Source organism: Taudactylus pleione, unplaced genomic scaffold (assembly GCF_031769625.1).
Source record: "Taudactylus pleione unplaced genomic scaffold, aTauple2 ptg000122l, whole genome shotgun sequence".
Taxonomy (NCBI): Eukaryota; Metazoa; Chordata; class Amphibia; order Anura; family Myobatrachidae; genus Taudactylus; species Taudactylus pleione.
In genome coordinates, this window is record NW_028284524.1 from 5919364 (window position 1) to 5944097 (window position 24734).

Below are 24734 nucleotides of genomic sequence, written 5' to 3' on the forward strand. Positions count from 1 at the left end.
AAGAGAGAGGGGGGGTAGCGCTGGACCTGGGCTCCCGCCGGGCCCCTTCCCCCTCTCGGTGTTCCTGCTGGTCAAGCTATTATATCAGTGAGAGTGCCGGACCATGAAATAAAAATGTGTGTGTGTGTGTATATTTATATATATATATATATATATACACTGTATATTAAAATACTAATACATACACAGGATACACATACATACACACTATCACATGTACATATATACGTACACTAACACATACACATATTAATACATACATAGTATACACTTACTAACACATACATAGTACACACTTACTAACACATACGCAGTAGCACATAGCTACACTAATAGAGATACACATACTGTATATACTGTACATACATTTTTGAAGCTCCTGTAGGTTGCTAATGGGGTCGGACACCTTGCACTATTAGGTCCCGCCCCCTCACGATGTAATGCCGCGATTCGCGGGAGGAGATGGGGTGGGGCTTGTCGTATTGGCTCCGCCCCCACGACGGGCAGTGTGCAGGGCATTGGTCCATCAGAGGGGGGTTTGTAGGTACACAGAAACCCCCCTGCGGCAGGCACCTCCTCCTCCTCCTCTCCGCGCGGCAGGCACCCCCACTACCACCGGACTGCTGTGTAGTGCTGGAAGCTACCCGACCCCCCCCCCCATCCACACCCCCCGCGGCCGGCACCCGCCTCCCCCCTGACTGCTGAGGCACTGAAGCCAGGCTTACCATATCATTTGGGTCACTCTCTAGACGCGCACCCCTTCTTCTTGGAGCATCTTCTCGGCTCCTCTCCTCTCTCTGTCTGTGCGTGTGACATCACACGCAGCACACAGAGCAGAGGAGAGAGAGCCAGAGCGGCACGCGGCAGCTGTCCAATGTGGTGACAGTCCGCCGGGGCCGGTAATGTATTATATATAGTTACTTATACATACATTATATGGCCCTTTCTGGGGGCCCTCTGGGACCCGCCGGGCCCTAGGCGGCTGCTTATGTTGCCTAGCGGTAAATCCGCTACTGAGCAGGTGGTGCTTATTATCTCATTTGTGACAATGAGGTGATCTTAAAAACATGCAACTTTAGTATTATTTGCTATTTCTATTGTGGTCATCATGGTATGGGCTGGGGAGGGGGGTTTCCAGGCAACCGGAAACCCCCCTGTGTTTGCCTATGCCAAGTTCCCTCCTATAACGACTCACCCCCCCACACACACACCTATCCCCAGAGGCAGAGATGTGAAGGAACAAAGATGAGATAGAGAGTGAGTTTGAAGGGGCTGGACAGAGATGAGAAAGAGATATGAGAGGCAGATTGTTCCCTCCTTCCAGTGCCTGAAGCCAACGTGCTCCAACAGCTACAACCAACCAAAGTACAAGAAGGAAGAAAGAAAGTGTAAGAAGGTAAGTGATCCCTAATGCGATCACTTTACTTCCAGTTTCAGGGCGAAGCTACTGCACATATGCGGTCATCAGACTGCACATGTGGGAACGCACAGTGTGGGAAAGGAAACATTCGGTATCAGGCATCTATAATAATTCAAATACTTCTCAAATAAATAAGGAGCAAATCCCCTTGTTTAAAACCACAAATGCATAAACTATTCCCATGCATTGATGAAAGCACCTATCAGTGTCGTCGGTGCAATTGCAAATAGCCAATCACAATCAGTTCGCTAGTACTATTGACCATCAACAGCTCATCCCCTATTTGCTCCTGCCACTGACCACCTGCACATAATATAATATGCATATATAAGTCCTTGTGCCGTCTGCATTTGTTCGTAAATGTGCAAACACTCCTTTACTATACTCGTCCTTATAGAATGCTCTTTCCCTCACCCATCCAGCATCTCCTGGTGACCAGCCAGCATCTCCAGGTGACCAGCCAGCATCTCCAGGTGCTGGTTGGAATGAATGCCAGAGTCATGCATATCTACACAGGAGCATAAGCGTGTGAGCAATTGCATGCAAGATAGGCTATGATGTTTTCTAGTATTGATTCATCTGCTGTGTAAATGGAACTAAATCTGCCTGTTAGAGTCACATAGCATAAAACACTAGACATCCAGATCAAACTGACAGTTACAGGAATATCTATAGTGTATTGTCCAGGTAAATGTATGGAAATAATCAAGCAGAGCTAAAGCCGAAATCCCACAGCAAATCCTCATTCCTGTAAACTCCTGTTCTGCCTGTAGCACCAATCTGATCACCTAATGCCATTATCACAATCCTTGATCTAGTTGGGAATCGTAATCCTGTTTCTGATCCTAAATCAAAACTATCATATGATACACTTAACGGGGACTTCTGATTGAGACCTTTCAGTTTTGCAGGGCTCATCTTTACAATTAAAATGACAAATCATACAAATGTTAAAGAAGCAATAACAATCATTTGAATGTTGTTGCAATACTATTTTATCAACTGATGGTGGCGCTATATGCTTTATGATGAATGGATAGCAATCCCTCCACAGACAGCAATAGCACCACATATATATATACTTAACCCAAAAGACTGGTAATAAGAATAATTAAAAGCTTTTTTTTTAACAACTTGAACTGTAATGTGCAAGTGGAGTTACCCATATGGAACATTTCTTCCCAGGTGTTCAGGAACCCACAGGAGTGTGAAATAAGTTACAGTTTATTGCATAACTCTTACTTATTAAATGTCACATTCACATAATTATGTTTGTTTTATTTTTAGTGCATGTTCAATAAAACACAAGTGGTTGTTATATTTTCCTTCTGTGAATGGAGCTGCCATATTTACTGCTGCCAGTCATCTTGGGAGGTCAGATTGCTGGTACATGCCTCCAAGTTTTCAGATGGACAAATATTTAATCATTGTGTAAAAAAATACAGTTCTGTTCCTGTGCTATATGTATTTAGTGTCAAGTGAATGAGACACTGACTATCGAATAGGGATCACTGCTCCCTACAACATCACATAGGGAATACTGATACCCAGACATACCAGCATGACCCATTCTATACCACCTCACTAATGAAAAATGTCAGGATGGCAGGTTGGGATACCTGGGTTATAAGGAAAGTCCATGCACAGGATTGTTACTGGTAGTGAATGGATGTTACAGCAAATCACATTACGCAGCTGGGAAAGAGCTGATTCTATTAGAGCTATAAAACAATTGCTCATATAACAAACAGTGATTTCTATCTCACACACACTATATAAAACATTTCTGTCAGACATTAAAAGATATTTGAAATGTTATTCTGTCATTTTTGTTCCCTGGGGAAGTGATTTTTTCCTGCTATTATGCATCTACAATTCGGGAAGTGATTACATTGTCACACACGTAATACTAAAATGCTAAGACCTGTATCAGTGACTCATATATTGTGTTATAGCACAGGATGATTGTAGACTTGTCCTGTCATTATCCCTCTGCTTGAGACCCACAATCGCTACTGACAGTCAGGTTTGTTGTAAGTGGATCCAGCCCACCAGCAAATATAAAACACATGTGACCCTATCTTTCCAAATGTAGAATGTACTGAGGGTCTGATTCAGACCCGCTCGCGAGCGCTATGCGCTCGCAAGCGTGTTGATGGTGGCCCAGTGCGCATGCGCACGACGGAGCCGGCTCCGTCGTGCGCATGCGCGAGACCCGGATATCGACGGGCAAACCGTTGCTCCGGGTCTCGTACCAAAGGGGGCGTGCTGTCGATGTTGAGTGACAGCACGCCCCCTTTGGTGGGCGGGCCGGGGCATGGCTGCCCAGACGGAGGTGTTCTCATGGGAACGCCTACCGTCTGGGGCCGGCCCCACTGACATCACAAATGATGTCAGTGGGAGAGCTTTCGGCTTTGTTTGAGCGGAAAGCTTTCTGGGGCTTGCGGCAACGAGACCCTACCACAAGGGTCTCGTCGCAAGCCCGAAGGTCAGGATGGTCTTGACCATCTTCCTGGCCGCTCGCTATAGCTGTGGGTGGTCACCTACAGCTATTCGAGCGGCCAGGAGGCCGCTCTAAAAAAACAGAAGGCCGGCCCTGATTCAGAGCGAGCACTCTGTCAGAGCGTCCGGCTCTGAATCAGGCCCTGATTTCAGTATTCCTGTAATAACATGTACTTCTCAAAGCTGTGTTTTTTATTATTATTTTAGATGCTAAAGCTATATAAGATAAATACATATTAATCAGGCTCTAACTAGCCATTGAAAATTACCAACCAAAAATATTGATTTTCAGGAACAGTAGTGTGGTTTCAATATCATGGGTTATTTTATACCAAATTCCCAATCTAGAATATTGGCAGCTATGCCAGATGGGCCATTAAAGTATTTTTTATAAACTAAATAATAATATTTTTCCATGTTAACACAAAACCATTTATTAAATAAATCCATATTATAGATTACTGCATGCTCATGGTTCAAAACCCTTGCATGATAGCATTTATTATTTTCCACTGCACAGTGTGCATTGTAAGTGGATTTATTGTTGGGGCCTGTATAATCCAGTCTAATACTGTTATCAATATTTAAGGTGTTTTCCACCTTCAGACTACTCTACTCTATTGACTTGTACAGCAGTGCAGAGCTGTGTCAATATATAAGGCAATGAGAATAAACAGCTCTATCTGATTAAATAAATGTGTGGTTATAAAGCAGAGAATTGAGAGAAAGATAAAACAATGCACTGAGTCAATATTGACTGATGAGGGAAAAGTCATTTGATTCTTTAATGTCTCTAATACAGTGAGCGTCACACCAGTGTTTGATAGAGCTGTTTCTGCAGGCCTATAAAGCTCAGTGACCAAACCAACACATAAAGCTGAAGATAAACATAGGAGACCTTACATCTCACACTTTTCTACTCTCCCGGAAGGTTCAGGAGACTCCCAAATATCAGAGAGTACTACCGCACACCTTGGAGACAAGAACAGCCTTCTGGATCCCACCCATTTTCACAGTGAAGTGGGTTATCTGGGTTCTTTATGTAATTTGCAGCGAAACGCATTACCTCCCGGAGTGGAGGATATAAAATTAGGTAAGTATTTTACATTTATTTGTAGCTTTACAAACATAACATGTTATGTGTTTAAACAGCATGTAATGAGTGGTTCTGCACTTACCTTCTGTATGTGAGTAGCCCTCAGCGGTGACTTTCCACTGGACAAGCACTCCCAGTAAGCTGAGTACCGGCCAGATCCCAAGGATTACCCAGCTGTACCAGCACATGTTCTGAGGAGGGTCCACCTTCATGCGTTGGTACACGTACTGCACCAGCAAAAAGAGCTCAATGAAGTAATCCACAGTCACTGTCATAATTGCACTACCAAACACTGCCGTGGAAAGGGTGGTGAAGAAACGCTGCCACTGTAAGGTGAGTACCGCAAAGAGCATCCCGATCCCAAGAAGAAGTGCCACTGGAACCCAGACGGTGCGCGGGTGATAGAACTGCTCCATGACGATAAGTGTGGCTATGGCTAACAGAAGTCCAAGCAGTAAACCCACCATGAACAGTCCCACACTCCTCACCAGCATAGTAACCAGCCCACACAGGATCCCAATGCCAAGCCCAATGCCTACACTGGCTTCAACACTCAGCTGTGTGTCCAAGACCCGCTCCTTATAGCACAACATGAAGATGACCACTGATCCGAACATCAGACCCGTCAAGAACATGACAGCCTTGAAGCAGCGGTAACCTGAATGAACAAATCACACAAGTGTAGAATGATGAATTGGAACCTCTATGTCATAAATGATCAGATATACTAACTAGAGGAACATAAACATCTGGATCCAATACGGAAAGTGCTCTAACTTTGGTAACATTCAGGTATAAGAAGTGCATGATTATTCAAATGTGATATATAAAATGTTTTTATTGTCATAGCAAAAAGAAATTAAACACATACACACAGAATATAACGGCAATAAAGATCCATCTTATCCATCCATTTCAGTGCATATACTTTTATTCTGTGTTAATTTTTTTTTAATTGAGGGAGGTTAGTTCTCACAGAAGCCTTCTGTTTGTGGCTTGTGCAGTACATTTTTGTATGTTTTAACTGTATAGGTCCTCAGCACCTCTGCTAGGTAACTAATTACAGTACATGGAAGTATCACCATTGCAGTTTAATGTTGTCTTTCGGGTCTCCCTTTCTCTAATTTCATACTTTGGCCTCATGTTCTAGAAATAACCTTCAGCATAAATTGCATTACCTTCTTGAACTTCATTAACACACTTAGGGGTATATTTACTAAAGTGCAGGTTTTTAGAAATGGAGATGTTGCCCACAGCAACCAATCAGATTATAGCTATTATCTTCTAAAATGTGCTAGATAAATGCTAAGTAGAATCTGATTGGTTGCTATGGGCAATATCTCCACTTCTAAAAACACGCACTTTAGTATACGCACCCATTATACTTAAATGTTTCCATCATGACTCTTTCTCTTGTCTCCTCTGAACATACTCTATTAAGCTCTTTAAATCTTTCCTAATAAGTTTAGTTATGTTGCCTATATACTTTTTATCAGCACGTATCTCACTAATTTGCTAAGTAGTGATGGTAGCCATTTTGGGTACATTGCAGTGTGTTGTTTATTATTTCTCCTGTGATGACCTAGATTTATGGAATACCTCATGGGAGTCCTACCATGTGGGCTTATTAATCCATACTTCCAAGTGCAGTTTGGTACTTAACAGTATTACAAAACACAGTTAGTTGGCAAATGTATAACAAGTTGCTTTACTGCACCATTGGCTAAAGGTAGCAGTACACAAGCAAGTATGGTAAAGCCACAACATTTGTGAGTTGAGGTGTCAAGATACCATTCCATTTACAGAAGACTATATTTAAAGGCATGACTACAACAGTAGCAAAGGGTGCAACTGCTGTGGGGACCAACTGGGGGTGGGGGATGGGGGGGGTCAAATTAACTTAAAGCACCATATGTATAAATGTTTTTTCTCTCTTGGGTTTATACGTTGTCGTTCTCTGTTTTATCTCTAGTTACATTCCTGTCAACAGTAAAAACATTCATTTTACTTTAGCCATCAGGATTGTGGAGTTTTGTGAGTACTACTCTTCTCATGGAAATACGTATATTATTGACTATGGGCTGCCTTATGATTAAATTGTGCACTGATAATGATGAAACCAAGTGTATGGATAGGGGCGGTGTGGTGGCTGTATATGTGCGTACAACTTGGCATAAGGGTGAATATTCACATTTACTTCCGTGCACGCAATGCAAGTGTAATTATTGCATGCAACTCTGTATCGGTCCTTAGTATATATAGCTCACAAAATAAAATGTACTATAAGTACACAACGCTTAAAAACGATGGTGCACTTTAACCATCCGTATCCTTAATGCAGGAGATCCGCCTAAAACAGCATAGCCTGTAATTCCATCTACGCTCCCACCACACGCCCTCACTAATACTTAGCCTATGTGCAAAGCCCCATCACTAGCCAAATACACACTTTCAGGCACAAGTGGAGATGCAGTTGAGATGTGTGTGATGCTGAATCGCCTATAATTGCCTATGCTCAGGTCAGGAGCATGTGCAGTGCAAAAGCACCATCCGCAAGACATACTGACGCAAAATCTGCAATTGGTTGCAATTGACTTTCAACATTGTAGCTATTATATGTAAATAATATGTTGCTATTAAAATGCAATGTGGCATTTATCAAACTGTAATGGTGGAATTCCCCAATGACAACCCCAATAGTTGAAATAGATTGGAAACCCTGAAATCCCACTGTCACTTACAATGTATTACTGCACTGATTTTGTTACACTGTAGTTACTTTTCAAGTAGTTTTCAGTTAGATGAAATGACCATAATGTACAAACCCAAGTGAGATAGAGCAATGTCTCTGAATGTGTCGCTTACCAAAGAAACAGTAGATGATTCCAAAAAGGCAACACATAGCGCAGACCACTGAAGGAACGACCTGGTACCTCCTCTCTATCTCCTGCTCACAGGGAGGGGGCCAGTCCTGCCCCAAATCAGGGGAAAACTGCTTGAATTGAAGGGCTTGCATAGTGGCGGTCATATCTCCTGTATGAGAACCTGGATCCTGCGTCCAACTCAGTTCGTTTTTTGCATTACTTCAAGCATCAGTCCTAGGGAGGATAACACAGATCCAGGAAGGTCACAATTAATATCTCACAGAGGGACAGCATGCAGTGGTGCAAACAACAAAGACGTTACATAACAGATTATTTCCAGGAAGAGAAAAAAAACAAACAAACAGATTAATGGACAGTAAGGGGTCACAGTAACTCCAGTTCAAAGGTTATCTCATATTACGATACTCTACAAAGGGACATTTATAACAAAGTGATATTCTAAAGAACTGTAAACATAAAATAACAATTATTAGAGCAAAAGGTAACATGGACAATGCAAAAACTGCAAATAACACAACTGAGATTGTGTATTAGACATGTTAATGTAGCTCAATATATAATACAAAAAATATATAAATACAAATGCTCACAGTGGTTACTACTTGTACTTGCCTGAAGCAATATATAGAACCTACCAACTGCCACATGACTCATTACTAGCTCCTCCCACAAAATGGCTTCCTACATTGCATGGAGGCGATGGGTGCTTTACTTTAATATATAACTGGAACATTCTCTCACAATTAAAATGGTCATTCTTTATATTCTCCCCTATATATTTTTCATTACTGTTGTATATATCCCCAGACTATATATGTGCCCATCTTACCCCCTCCTTTGTAAGGATTAATAGGTAAAGCCTTGTCTTATCTGATAGCTGGAAAGCCTCTTGTGTGGGACACCGCTGAGCTGTCCTTGTCTGCCTGAACTGTGTGTAATGTAACAGTATGTCCAGGCAGGTGTATAATGATATGTTTATATACATTATACTACCTAAACATATTCCTGTGCTGTCTGCCTGTGACTGCTGGCCCATCACATATGATATCACCCCAGGCTTATCACCCACACTGTGATTCCTTGCTTTCTGGATAACCATTACCAGTAATCTAATGAATAATCTGTAACTATTATTGAACATAATAGTATATCCCATATTATACAACCAATCATATGTATCGACCATGATCATGCCAGTCACCCACTGCAATATAGGGGTCAAAAAATACATCCACTGCTCCTTCCTTGAACCCTACCAATACACTATATAAATCTATATTCAGGTTGAGTCTCCCATATCCAAAATGCTTGGGACCAGGGGTATTTTGGATATCACATTTTTCAGTATTTTGGAATATTTGCATACCATCAAGAGATATCTTGGGAATGGGACCCAAATCTAAACACAGAATGAATGTATGTATTATATACACTATATACACACAGCCTGCAGGTAATTTTATACAATATTTCAAATAATTTTGTGCATCAAACTAAGTTCGTGTACATACATGAAATTCATTTATATTTCATATGCACCTTATACACAGAGCCTGAAGGTAATTTTATACAATATTTTTTAAGAATTTTGTGCCTTAAACAAAGTTTGTGTACATTGAACCATCAGAAAACAAAGGTGTCTCTAACTCAGTCATGTTAAAAGAATTTCGGAATATTCCATACTTACGGATATTTGGATATGGGAGACTCAACCCGTATTGTGTGTGTATATATATATATATATATATATATATATATATATATATATACACATTACAGATGTGCCCACATACATCTATCCTCGGTGCGCTACAAGTCACATTACACTTGAGCGCCGAGTGACTCTGTAGCGCCGAGCATCTTTTAGGGCAACTTTTTTCATTAAAATGTGTCTTATTCACACAGAGATGAAAATATATGCTAATTAAAATGACATGCGGCATGCCTATATTCTATGTGAGAATGTGGGTATATCTGCAGGCAAAACGCTACGTTACAGTGGCAGCGGCTGTGACACTCTAACGTAGCGTTTTGCATGTAGATACAGCCGCAGTCACACACGCAGAATATAGGCATGCCGCATGTCATTGTAATCAGCATGAGCTGCTTGTGTGTCCTATTTGCATCACTGTGCGAGTGAGACACTTTTTAAGTAAAAAGTTGTACGAAAAGATTGAAGGGCTATTTAATGCGCAAGGAGGCTAGATGTATGTGGACACATCTGTATATTACAGCCCATTACCACACTACACATTAAGTACACATCATATTCCATATACACATCATACATACACATTAAATTACAGCTTATTACCACACTACACATTATGTACACATTATATTACATGAACAAATCTCATGAATACAACAAATCGAGCGGATTTATAATGGGTGCAGGGTATGCAGGGCCCGCACCGCACACCTTGCACCCATAATATACTTACCTCTCCGGAGTCCCACGTCGGCACCGATGTCAGCACTGTAAAAACGCCTGGAAAATGTCCACCGAAGCCACTTTCCCATCGTTTTGCGCATGTGAATTACAGGGAAAATGGCCACCGCGGCAATTTTCCCAGTGACCTGCGCATGCGCTATAGACTCTGGGCACACTCTAGTGCCCAGAGTCTATCAGTGTGGTGCAGCGCTCAGTGCGTGGCCAGCCACCGGACTGAGAGGAGGCGACCCGTGACAGAGACTGCACACGGGCCCCTTCCTCTCATGAAATGCCCCTGGCACAAATTTGTCTGTACATTGCATATTGCATGTAAGCAAAATAGATGCACATGTTATATATGCAACCTACTTAAAGATTATACTACATAAAAATATGATATGTAAATATTGTGCTGAATATAAATATCACATGTTCCCATCTTTCTGTATAAATGCACACCCCTTGCACACAGTATACTGTATGGATACATGCACACTTCCTTTCTCTACAACACAACATATTACTATAAATGATAATATTATACTATCTTAATTTATGCACATATTCTATACACTATGTACGTATCCTATGCACACACCTTACTGTATGTTTACATCTGATTTTATAATTATCTTACATCTGATTATATCACTATATCATTATGCTACCATATACTATGATACTATGTACGTATACTATGCACGTAGCATATTATGCATACACATCATGGCCTAAATGTAATACAGTGCGTGCCGGCATAGCTCCAGGAATACATGCGAGTATTCCCGTATTTTTAAAGCAGCAAGCATGTTAAAATGTAAAACCAAGCTGGTTTTGCCTTTAACATGCTTGCTGCTTTAAAAATCTGGGAATACTCGCATGTATACCTGCAGCGGCGCCAGTTCGCACCCTATTACATTTAGCCCCATACGTTTTTATTATACTACCATATAATATGTATGTATCCTACATCCATTGTTAACATTATACAACCATATATTATGTGTGCACCCTATGTACACATCTTATCATTATACTACTATATACTACAGTATGTACGTATTCTATGAACACAACATACTGTATAACATCTGATGTTATACTACTACCTTTTACTATGAAAGTATACTACATCTGTTGTTATCTTTATACAATCATATACTACATATGATATTATGCACACTATGTATTTACACATTATGCATACTGTATGCATATGTACACACCTTACTGTATGCATGCATCTGATGTTATCATTATAATATCATATACTATGTATGTATTCTATTTGCACACCATACTGTATGTATACATCTGGTTATTATACTACCATATACTATATATGTATTCTTTATCCATTGTTATTAGTATACAACCATATACTATGTATACATCCTATGCCCACACCATACTCTATGTATACATCTGATATTATCATTATACTACCATATACTATGTATGTATCCTATACACACATCATGCTGTATGTATACATCTCATGCTATCATTATAATACCATATACTATGTATGTACCTACCTACATCCGATATTATCATTATACTATCATAAACTATGTATGACTATGCATCCTATGCACACACCATAGTGTATGTATACATCTGATGTTATCATTATACTACCATATACTATGTATGTATCCTATGGACACATTATACTGTATTTATACATCTGATATCATAAAACTATTGCATACTATGGGCCGTATTCAATTTGAGGCGTTAAGTCCGGATTTGCGGTAATTTACCGCCGATGACATCATTATCGCCTGTTTTAGTTTTACCCCGTATTCAATTTGAAAGACTTTCCGCCTAGGCGTTAAGTCAATGCAATGTAATAGGCGGTAAAGTATCACCTATGAATGGCAGGCGTAAAAAAGTGCAGAATTGGGGTTTTGGGGTGCAACATTTCGGGAACCCCCGTGCAGCCTTCAGACAGTCCCCCAAAGGTAATCTGTGTCAAAAAAAACAAAAACAATTAAGGACACCCCAAAAATTGATTTTGAAAAAGGGGGCAAAAAAAAAAAAAATGGGGTACAAACTTAAAAAATAGCGAACTTGACTCTGGGGGGGTCCCCAAGTATGCCCCAAGTGTTTTTTTTATTGCCGGTGTTTGTGGCAGGTGGGTTTTTCATGATTTTTTTAAGTCACTTTAGCAACTTTAAAATATGCTGAACCCCATTTTCAAGTACCCCAAATTTGATGCCCATAGTTGTTTTGCCCTAAAGAAACTTCTAAATGCTCTTCTGCATCACCTTATTCAAAGCCGCATTTATGCACCTGCCGCTGCTATTAGAAACCCCGACTTCCTTCAGTAGTTAAAAATGGGGGTACCCATAGTGATCCCCCATGTCTACTCATCTTTAGGGGGGTCCCTAAAATATTTCCCGAAAATTCCTGTTTTGTTTAACCTGTAAAAAAAAGTAGTAAAATTTACAAAACAAATGACATAAGGTCCCCCCCCAAAAGCCAAACCAGCCCAAGGCTTGCCAGCCAGTGGTGGTTTCTAAAAATATGGGGAACAAAAAGTGTAGGGTTCCACCGTATTTTAGAAACCAACACCAGGCTGCAGGGACTAGTGCTGGTTTTAAATATAGGGGGCAAAAAAGACGTGGGGTACCCCCTAAATTTAAGACCAGCACCAGACCCAACCCACCGGGGTGAAATGCCACTGCCCGAGGGCCAATCCCCGGGGCTCCAGGTCTAAAGCATTAGCACCCCAAATCGGTCAGCGCAAGCCGGTGATCTCGGGGGAGTCGGGGACCCCCCAAAGAAGGGTCCCCCCCCTCCCGAGCACCACAGGCTTACGCTGAAGCCCGGGGCTCTTCCCCATACCCCTGGCTTGGAAGGTATGGAGGTAATGGGGGGGCCAAATAATGTAAAACTATTGTGTTTTACAGTGGAACTACAAGTGCCAGCATGCCTGCCATTTTCCCCTTGTGGAACAACAAGTGCCAACAGACATGCGGCACCTGTAACTTCACTGTAAAATAAATAGTTAAAAAAAGACAAAACACACACACCGTGACAGTATAACTTTATTACACACACCTACCCATTCGCACATACTTACCTATACCAGATGAATCTGATAGCTAGTGCGTGGATCGGGTAGACTCGTTTATTTGTTTTGCCAAGTCCCAGGGATGCTGCGGAGACCAGTGCCAGGATATAGGTGAGTATGAATTCTTCTTTGCAGTGCCATGTTTTTGGATATTCTACTGGAGAAGAGGACAGATTCATCTGGTATTATAGGTAAGTATGAGTGAATGGGTAGGTGTGTGTAATAAAGTTATACTGTCACGGTGTGTGTGTTTTGTCTTTTTTTAACTATTTATTTTACAGTGAAGTTACAGGTGCCGCATGTCTGCTGGCACTTGTTGTTCCACAAGTGCAAAATGGCAGGCATACTGGCACTTGTTGTTCCACTGTAAAACACAATAGGTTTACATTATTTGGCCCCCCCATTACCTCCATACCCACCAAGCCAGGGGTATGGGGAAGAGCCTCGGGCTTCAGCGTAAGCCTGTGGTGCTCGGGAGGGGGAGACCCTTCTTTGGGGGGTCCCCGACTCCCCCAAGATCAACGGCTTGCGCTGACTGATTTGGGGTGCTAATGCTTTGGACCTGGAGCCCCGGTGATTGGGTCTCCGGGCTGTGGCATTACACCCCGGTCGGTTGGGTCTGGTGCTGGTCTTAAATATAGGGGGTACCCCACGTCTTTTTTGCCCCCTATATTTAAAACCAGCACTAGTCCCTGCAGCCTGGTGTTGGTTTCTAAAATACGGTGGAACCCTACACTTTTTGTTCTCCATATTTTTAAAAACCACCACTGGCTGGCATGCCTGGGGCTGGTTTGGCTTTTGGGGGGGACCTTATGTCATTTTTTTTGTAAATTTTTACTACTTATTTTTACAGGTTAAACAAAACGGGAATTTTCGGGAAATATTCTACGGACCCCCCTAAAGATGTGTAGACATGGCGGATCACTATGGGTACCCCCATTTTTAACTACTGAAGGAAGACGGGGTTTCAAATAGCCGTGGCAGGTGCATAAATGCAAATTTGTAAAAAATGCGTTTTGGGACTTAAAAATATGCTAGTACCCATTTTCATGTACCCCAAATTTGCTGGGACCATTTTTAAAAACGAAAAAAATAAGCTAAATGCTCTTCTGCATCACTTCTTCAAAGTTGGGGGGAAAAAAACACCTGCCGCAGCTATTTAAAAACCCAACTTTCTTTTGCAGCCAGAAACGGGGGTACCCATAGTGATCCCCCATGTCTGGACATCTTTAGGGGGGTCCTAGGATTATTTCCCGAAAATTCCTTTTTATTTACCGCCAATCCAAGTATCGCTGGGTCCTGTTTTCGCCTACTTTCAAATTGAATACAGGGATACGCGGGCACACGCGCGATACTTTAACGCCTGGAAAACAGGCGAAGTCGGCGTTAAGTCTGGACGCGGCTCGGCTCAAACTGAATACGGGGCTATGTATGTATCATTTGCACACACACCATAGTGTATGTATACATCTGATGTTATCATTATAATACCATATACTATGTATGTATCCTATACACACATCATACTGTATGTAAAGATTTGATGTTATCTTTATGCTACCATATACTATGTATGTATCCTATGCACACATCATACTGTATATATACATATGATGTTATAATTATAATACCATATACTATGTATGTATCGTTCCCCCGATGCTATCAGTATACTACCATATACTATGTATGCAGCCTATGCACACATCATAATGTGTGTATACATCTGAAGTTATCATTATAATACCATATACTATGTATATATAGTACCCCCGATGCTATCAGTATACTTCCATAGACTATGTATGCATCCTATTCACACACCCTACTGTATGTACACATCTGATGTTATCATTATAATACCATATACTATGTATGTATCGTTCTCCCGATGCTATCAGTATACTACCATATACTATATATGCATCCTATTCACACACCCTACTGTATGTACACATCTGATGTTATCATTATTATACCATATACTATGTATGTATTGTTCCCCCGATGCTATCAGTATACTACCATATACTATTTATGTATCGTTCCCCCGATGCTATCAGTATACTACCATATAATATATATGCATCCTATTCACACACCCTACTGTATGTACACATCTGATGTTATCATTATTATACCATATACTATGTATGTATGTATTGTTCCCCCGATGCTATCAGTATACTACCATATACTATGTATACATCCTATTCACACATCCTACTGTATGTACACATCTGATGTTATCATTATAATACCATATACTATGAATGTATTGTTCCCCCGATGCTATCAGTATACTACCATATACTATTTATGTATCGTTCCCCCGATGCTATCAGTATACTACCATATAATATATATGCATCCTATTCACACACCCTACTGTATGTACACATCTGATGTTATCATTATTATACCATATACTATGTATGTATTGTTCCCCCGATGCTATCAGTATACTACCATATACTATGTATGCATCCTATTCACACATCCTACTGTATGTACACATCTGATGTTATCATTATAATACCATATACTATGTATGTATTGTTCCCCCGATGCTATCAGTATACTACCATATACTATGTATGCATCCTATTCACACAACCTACTGTATGTACACATCTGATGTTATCATTATAATACCATATACTATGTATGTATTGTTCCCCCGATGCTATTAGTATACTGCCATATACTATTTATGTATCGTTTCCCCGATGCTATCAGTATACTACCATATACTATAAATGCATCCTATTCACACACCCTACTGTATGTACACATCTGATGTTATCATTATAATACCATATACTATGTATGTATCGTTTCCCCGATGCTATCAGTATGCTACCATATACTATATATGCATCCTATTCACACACCCTACTTTATGTAAACATACTATAATTACTCCCATTGCTCCATGTATCTATAATATGTACATACTTTACTGTATGTCTACATCCTCCTGTTATAATTATACTGCCATATACTATCTATGCATCCTTTGCACACACCATATACTATATGTATGCATTCTATATTATCGTTATACAAAAAATATACTATGTATGCATCCTATGCACATACCTGTAAACATCCTAAATCACAGTACTTCTTGCAGAATTTCTATGTACACCAGAAATACAACCCTTAGCATTTCCACAGCGTGTCTCTTGGAGGATCTGCCTGCTGTAAAGTGGTAATAAATGAGTGTAAATGTCAGAACTGTGGATCAAACACTAGAGAAGACACAAGCTGAAGATGAGACATTTCCTCCAATGACTGAGGCCTGTCTCTGCAACACAGATCTCTTCTTTCCAGTCTCAGGACCAACACAAATACAACCAAGCACAGCATCAGATGATCAGACCCCACCCTCAGCCGCTAGTGTTTTTATTTACCTTTAATAAAGAGACCCCGGCCCCAGACATTGCTCTCCGGCAGGCTCAGCTCAGTCAGTGTGCAGGAGGAGGAGAGGGGGCTTTAACCTCTTGGCTCCCAGTCACAGCTGATAGATACTTAATGATAGGGGTAGTGGCAGCAGGGGGACGGGGATGGATTATGATCTGTGAAATAGTAACAATGTGTGAGTCAGGAATACCATGAGGCAGGTGGGATGTGGGAACAATGGGGGAGTGGGGTAATTAGTGACAGTACCTGGGTGGGGTGAATCACATCCGTGGGAGGTGTCCTCCTGAAATCCTGACCATGGCGTGGAGCTGTCACCCTGCGAGTTCCTAAAGCCACGGACCCATCTCTTGATGTCTCCTCGTGCAAAGGCGATGTGTGCTGTCCCTCTGTCGGTTCCTATGGAGCGCTGCTGTCTCTGGCACTCTCACTGTCCATGCCTGTCACCCATCTCTCTGATACATGGTACAGAAGTCTCTCCCCCATCCCTCTCTCTCCCCCAGCCCCTGTGCTCCTCTTACATGGCTATTGTGTTTTCCCACCACTCTCTTCCTCTCTTTGTCCCCATCACTGCTCTTTCCTTCTTCTTTCTCTCTCTGCGGTTGGAGGGGCTTTGTGAATAAAGACCTCCCCCCTTCTCCCTCCCTCCCGTCACACTCACCCTTCCCTCCCTGTGTCTGCTGTCTCTGTCCCCTCGCTCCTCCTGCCTCCCCTTTTGCACTTTCTTCAGTTTTTAACCAGCAGTCCAAGCTCTTAGTTACCCCAGGGTGCTCCCTCTTGTTGGCCACCTCAACCCTACACCAGCTCTCCCCTCTCTTGTCACAGCATTCTGCCTCCCCTGCTCCACAGTCTCATCTGCTTTTTTCCAGTATATTATCCCTATTTCTGCTCTTCTCCTCTATTATCTCCACTATCCAGCAACCACCCTCCTCCCCTCTCCCTTCCCCTCCTGATGCTGCTGGACAGCTCCTAGACTAGAAGCAGCAGGCGGGATAAACCAATTACTGACAGGAGGGGTGAGGCATCACTGGGAAGAAAACCCAGGCGGGCTGTACCATTTCCTGGCTTGGGGCCAGAGCAGTTTCTCATGGCATCTCTTTCATGTGCACTTCATACAATGAAGAAGAACTTGCAGCCCTGAGGGGCAGAGATCAGTGACATCTTCCAGCTTCATGTGACACTCTTCCCAATGTGCACCAGGCCTGCCTCATACAAAAAACACTGATTCACAGCAATCACAGCCCACCCACCTAAGTGTATTTATAACATGGTCTAGGGGGGAGCAATATCCAAATAAGATAAGTACATCATATCTGTATAATAATTAGAAAGACATCTGCATATTTAAAGTCAGCACTCCTTTTATAATTGCAAGAACCAAATTATTGCTCATGTTAGTATAGTCTATGTATAGTTCTTCCTGCTGGTCATGATTGCCAAGTGCAGTGTCAGATTACCCATGAGAAGAGAAAGGGCCCAAGCTACAATGCTACCTAAGGCCCCCTTCTCTCCTCTGTTTGTCAAAACATAAAACCGAGTGAGAACATTTCTGGACCCCTAAGTGTCCACTTGGCCCTGGGCACGAGCCTAGGTTGGATAATGGCCAAACATCAGTAAATTTAATGAGAGTCTGTAAAAAAATTCTTAAAAATATTAATCAGAAACAAATAATAATCAGTAAAAATATATTACAGTACAGCTAAAAAAATACATATTTCATATCATATGTAGGTTTTCTCCTTAGTAGCTTTCCAAATCCTGAGACCCTAAGCTCTATATTTATGATCATTCCCATTTCACCTTGCATATTATAACTTACTCATGTAGACACAGGTGGAGAGATGGAAATCTCTCATTATAGCCCATATTAGGTTTATGCATACTGGGACTCTGGAAGAGACTACTTTCACAACTGATGTAGAGTCACAGGTTGTCCCTTGTCGGGCTTTCAGCATAAGGATTGAGACCGGCGGCATCACGGCCTCCGGTCTCATAACTATATCCCGTTGTTTCCTCTGGTCTATAAATACATTTTAATGAGATGGGAGATAAATCCTGTAATTCCATCATTTCCTCTATCTGGGTGAATTAGATTTGCCTAATACACTTTATTGATACTAAAGTATATGTGTATATAACAATATTCATCAGGTATACTAAAAATCAGCCTGAAATATAATGGTGTGTGTATTTTATGTGTTTGCATAATACTTAAATGAACTCATACAAATGCTATTTAACTATAACTATATATGAACATTGCATATTTCTTCAGCACTACGATAATCTCTGATCACCAGGCTCTGACTTTCTCCATGTCTTTAGTGTGTCAGATACCTTGTTTATTACAAAGCACTGCAGGACATTACCTCACACTGAGCTTCTGCTGTGTATCAAACATGCCCAAGAGCAGTCCTCAAGACCCAACTACTTGCCTGGTTTTCTCAAAGAAGTACATCATTATCTCCTATTCCCCACCCCAGGCTGCTTCTCCGCAGAGGGTCTCGCTCGATGGAGTGTTGTCTACAGAATGTGTTATGCTGAATAATCAAACTTTCTTTATCCTAAAATGGTGACTGACCTTGAGATTGAAAAAAAACACATTGATCAATGTACTTACAGCAGTAGTAGTTTTATTGATTGATAGCAATCAATGGTAACAGAAGGGTTAGTACTTTACTAAATACTGTTTAAATGGGTTCTTAATTCAAATTGGAAGTGCCTATCAATCAGAAGTGTCTATAATAGACAATGAAGTGGATGGAGTATCAGTGGTGTATGTGTATCTGCCATGGGTGTACATTGTACATATCACATGGGTCAAGGGGGCAAAGTGCCCGATCCTTGACTTTTGGGCCATTCCAAGCTTACACCTACGGGCATGGCTCATTTTCATCTGTTTGTTAGGAGGAATTGTACATACAGGACTTGCAGTCCCATCCTCTTCCTGTCATTTCTCCTACACAGCACAGGAAGTATTTTACACCTAATTACGTGATGCAGAAGCTCCCAGACACTGAAAGGCTGGGATTCAGTTCTGCAGTGGCCTAGTCACCGAATAGCATGCTTCCAGCTTATCAGTGACTGGGAGATTTTGCATCAGGTGCAAGGACTTCATGTCTCCTATTTGCCACTTGGTTTGGCGGATTCTGATGGGGGAAGATGAGGATAGATAAAATGGAGTAATGAGTAACAACAGGGTTGGGGGTATGGTGAGGGTCTTCTGAATTCTTATTATGCTACTTGTATAGCGCCAGCATATTATGTAGCGCTTTACAATTTGGAACAAACAGTAAATAAAACTATACTGGGTGACAACAGACAGACAAGAGGTAAGAGGGCTCTGCTCACAAGCTTACAATCTATTGGGTAATAGGCATTGATACACATGGATAAGTGTTACATATTGGATATTGGTCCAGCCAGATTGAAGAAGATCTTTGTGGGCTGTATGATCCAGGCACACAGGAATGTTGGAATAGGGTAAGCTAGATGTGACTGGAGTCCCAACACCCAGATATGCCCCTAGCTCCTACCCTGGAAGATGTTTAGGGCCCCGTAGCCACTGGCGATTGCCGGCGACTGTCTGGTATTAGCAGATGATAAAGTTTTTTTATACACAAGGTGCGTATGATGTCACGCGTGCTGCTCTCACTGAGGAGCCTGCCGCAGCCACACCACAGCAGGAAGATACGGTAAGTATCTGTGTGGGCTGCGGGAGCTGGATGTGGGGGGAGGAATAGAAGGGGGATACCTGGGGACACAAGGGGTTGGCAGGGGACACAGAAAAGAGAATGCTGGGGATACAGAAAGGGTTAGGCTAATGACTGGGGAGACAGAAGAGGGATGGCTGGGAAGAGAGGGGGATGGCTGGGGACACTGAAGGGGGATGGCTGGTGAGTGAGAAGGGGGACAGGCTGTGGAGAATTAAGGGGGATGGCTGGGGAAACAGAAGGGGGATGGCTGGGGAGCCAGAATGTAATTATTCAGAAAATATGGAGGGAGGGGGGCGCTAGTCCATTATTTTGCCAGGGGCGCACAGACTCCTAGATACACCCCTGGTCCTAATACTTCTCTTGAAGAATATTTCCCTCCAGCACCTTGTTAAAATATATTTGAAAGTTTCTATCATGTCCCCCTTTCCTTTCTCTGCTCCAACTATACATAGTAAGATATTTAGTCTCAGTGACGTGCGGTGAGGTCAATGGCTGGGGAGGTACACATGTATAAAATGTGATGTAGGCTATTCACCATTTTAGTTTCCCTTCATTGTACAGTCTCTTATGTATTTATATACTTTAGAAGATATGGCCTCCAGAAGAGAACGCAGTATTCTAGATGAGGCCGTACCAATGACCTATACAGTGGCATTATTCCTTCTTTCTTTCTTTCTTTCTTTCTTTCCTCTCCCTACGCAACCAAGTATCTGGCTTGCCTTTCTCATTGCTTTATTACATTGCTTGCCTGCATTTAAGTCACCTGAAATAGTGGCTCCAAGACCCCTTTTCTCCTCAGTAGCATCTTTCCTGGCCAGCGATAAAAATATAGTTAGGGATTGCGGAGGGGACTGGTGGCACATAAGGGGCATGTGGAGGGGACTGATGGCACATAAGGGGCATGTGGATTGGACTAATGGCACATAAGGACCATATGAAGGAGACTGATTGCACATTAGGGGCATGTGAAGGGTTCTGATTTCACATTTGGAGCATGTGGAAGAGACTGATGGCACATAAATAGCCTGTGAAGGGACTGATGCCACATAAGGAGCCAGTGGAAGGGACTGATAGCACATAAGAGGCCAACTGGTGGGGGCTGCTGGATATATAAGGGGCATGTGTAGGGTATAGATTGCATATATAAGGCATAGAGAGTGGAATGATGGTACATTGTCACACATTGTGGTCCTAGCCCCAGTTACCGGGTCCGGAGGTGCCATGTGACTGCCCTCCATGCCATTCCTGGTTGCTTCTGGCATTCCTGAGAACTGCGCTGGCACTACTACTGTGCAGTTCCTGCGGTGGCAGAGCATGGATGCAGCAATATTTGATTTGTTCATATGACTACTGTCTGCCAATTGTATTCTAGCAGCTGTGCTCACATGACCTGCTCGGTCAAAAGCCGTTGGGGGCGCCATATTTAAACCATCTCCTGTGTCCAGCTCATTGCCAGAACAACTCTTTATTCTCCCTGAGAACAGTCTCCTGGCTGTAGTGGCTTCCAGCTCTGTTCCAGTATCTGCATTCAACTCAGCTTCCTGTATCTGGTGCTCACAAAGTGAATTTGCATTTGACTCCACTTCCAGTATCCTGCACTTACAAGTGCATCTGCTTCTGACTCAACTTCCAGTGTCCTGCAGTCTAGTGTATACTCGTATAAAAGCTTCCTGCATTCATTGAGTCTGCATTCATCCCATTCATTGAGTCTGCATTCATAGCTGTTTGTTCAAACACCCATTCATAGCCTCCTAGTAGTGGTTTGATGAGTAGGAGCATTATCAAGGCTTCAAGCTCCCACTACTCTCTCACATACAAAGCTGATCCCAATTGTCCTGATTCGAATCTACAAAACCCCAGTGACGTGACATACATAAGGGCCATGTGGAGGGCACTGCCTGTTGTCTATCACAGGCTGAACGTATTCTCAGGTGCATACACGCTTTTCAGATTTGAGAACTGACCCTGAAATATTAGTGGAAGCACATGTTTATGGGATTATGGTTCTGACTGAAAACCTGCATGGTGGCAAGTGAAAACTCTTCATATCTAGTATTACTTTAGGATCACCTTCATTTATTTTATCTTTTCCATTTTTATTGCTCGGTTTAGCTTTAGCTTTCTGGTCTCATAAATTACTCTAAATACAAGAATGGAGACGGGCAAGCAAAAGATGAGATGCAGCTTGATCAGGCTTATGGTGCATACACACGGTCCAACTTTGCAGGACGATATGAACGATAATGATATTGTTTATTGTTATATCGTTCATATATTGTATTTTATTTGATAATTAACATTTGTTTCTCTCCTAGTTCCTTCTCACGGCAGTGGATCCTGACGTTCGGCCAGTGATTTGGTGGAACTTGAGGACACCATCGTTGAGGTGCTACCGCCACCCTCAGAACTGGCCACCAAGAAGCGGAGGTCGGTGGGCAAGACGTCCACATCCTCAAGTTCCGGGTCGGGCAGATACATTTTTAAAACGTGCTGAGGAGGTGCTGCATGCAAACACGGATGATTTTACTATTTTTGACCAAAAGAGGTAAGACCAGGGCACACTTATCCACTTGCCGATATTAATGAACCATAACGACATTGTTATCGTTCAAACGCTCATTAATTCGGGCAGTTTAATGTCATAAATGATCAGCGATGTTCGCTCCCGCTGGTCGTTTCTGACATCAATCATCGCCAGAACATGCCGGGCAATCTGCCGATAACAACAGATTGGCCATGTTTGGGGATGAGGGAGGGTGCCTGCACTGAACGACATATTGTTCAGTGTAGGCACTACAGGGGCTGAGGACCAACTGTACAATTACAATGCTATAATCGTACTGTCGTTACACTATGTAGTAGTGGATACGCACCAGGGTATATGGGTTGTGAAAGTATGTGTCTATTGGGGGACGGTTATCCCAAAACCTAGGTGGAGATTAGGGTAAAACATTCCCCCCGGGAATGGGTATTTGTACAACAGTGAAGGAGGTTTGTTGTGTGGTAGGAAAAGAGGAGGTTTTGGGTACCTACCACCTGAAGTCAGGATCTGCATTGTTCAGGCTCTTTTTTATCGCTGTGTTGTCCGCCTAGAGGCATTACAAACCTAAAGCATTGTTAAATAACCTATACATTAATGAAAACTTTAACCATTTATAGGCAAATTTTACACATTGAATTTATAATCTTAATGTTAATTAATCTCTTCAATGGTTATACATTTCTTAAGTTTTTGGATGCAGTTAAATCAAAATACCTATAGACACTTATGAAAACAAAAAAAAAAACAATTATAATTTGGTTAAACAAAGAAGTTTTTATTTAGTATTTCTTTATTATTTTTAAACAGAACTATTTAGCAATTAATTTTTACAATTAGGTCTGCCTGCCAGGAAACGGCCCCTTCACAATTTAAATATGCAAGGTACCATTCCCTGACTTCCTTTGCCCCTGCTGTGCCAGCATGTGGAACTGGTGGACGATTCACAGAGTGTCAGTTTTGATCCACAGGTTCAGGAAAATTAGCAGATGGCAAACTCAATTGCTTTTGGGTGTTCCTCGACAATAAATTGTGCAGAACACATGAGGCAAGCACGACCCAATTAATTTTATCAATCCTCAAGCTTATTGCAGTATGAAAGACCCTAAATCGGTTGCTGAGGATCCCAAATGCATTTTCAACTGTCCGTCGTGCTCTGGATAGCCTGTAATTGAAAATACGCCTTTCGGTGGTCAATGTCCTTTGGGCATAAGGCTTTAAGATGTGTTGATGTAAAGCCAATGCCTCATCCGCTACAAAGACATAACTCAACCCATGAGTGCATTGATCTGCTGGTGGGAGATTTAGGGTCTTGTTTACCATCCATTCGTAAAAAACAATGTTTTTAAAAGATCCACCATAAGAGGCCCGTCCATTCTTCCCAACGTCCACAAGTAAAAACTCATAATTGGCCGTAACTATTGCCATAAGGACTATGCAAAAATAGCCCTTGTAATTGTAGTACAATGAGCCAGTTTTGCTGGGTTGGGTAATCCTCACGTGCTTGGCGTCAATGGCACCACCACAGTTAGGAAAGTTCCATTTCCTTTCAAATTCACTAGCGATGGTCTGCCAATCTTCGACATTAGAAGGAAACTGGAAACAGAAAAAGAAATAAATAAAGTTATAATAAATGG

General features: G+C 41.9%; 1 protein-coding gene across 3 annotated transcripts in view; it reads right to left on the reverse strand.

Annotated features, from left to right (window-relative positions):
• The window catches only part of TMEM198 (transmembrane protein 198), a 36251-nt gene extending 18973 nt beyond the window's left edge, over nucleotides 1-17278 (reverse strand). For 2 of the 3 annotated variants that reach the window (XM_088472288.1, XM_088472286.1), the window contains exons 1-4: nucleotides 17092-17278; nucleotides 16836-17000; nucleotides 7884-8116; nucleotides 5101-5676 (exon numbers count right to left, since the gene is read on the reverse strand). In XM_088472288.1, the coding sequence (XP_088328414.1) occupies nucleotides 5101-5676; nucleotides 7884-8046 (739 nt within the window). In that variant the 5' untranslated portion in view covers nucleotides 8047-8116; nucleotides 16836-17000; nucleotides 17092-17278. The remainder of the gene's footprint in view (nucleotides 1-5100; nucleotides 5677-7883; nucleotides 8117-16835; nucleotides 17001-17091) is intronic. The other variant, XM_088472287.1, reaches the window with a different exon arrangement.
• Between the last annotated feature and the right edge of the window lie 7456 nt (nucleotides 17279-24734).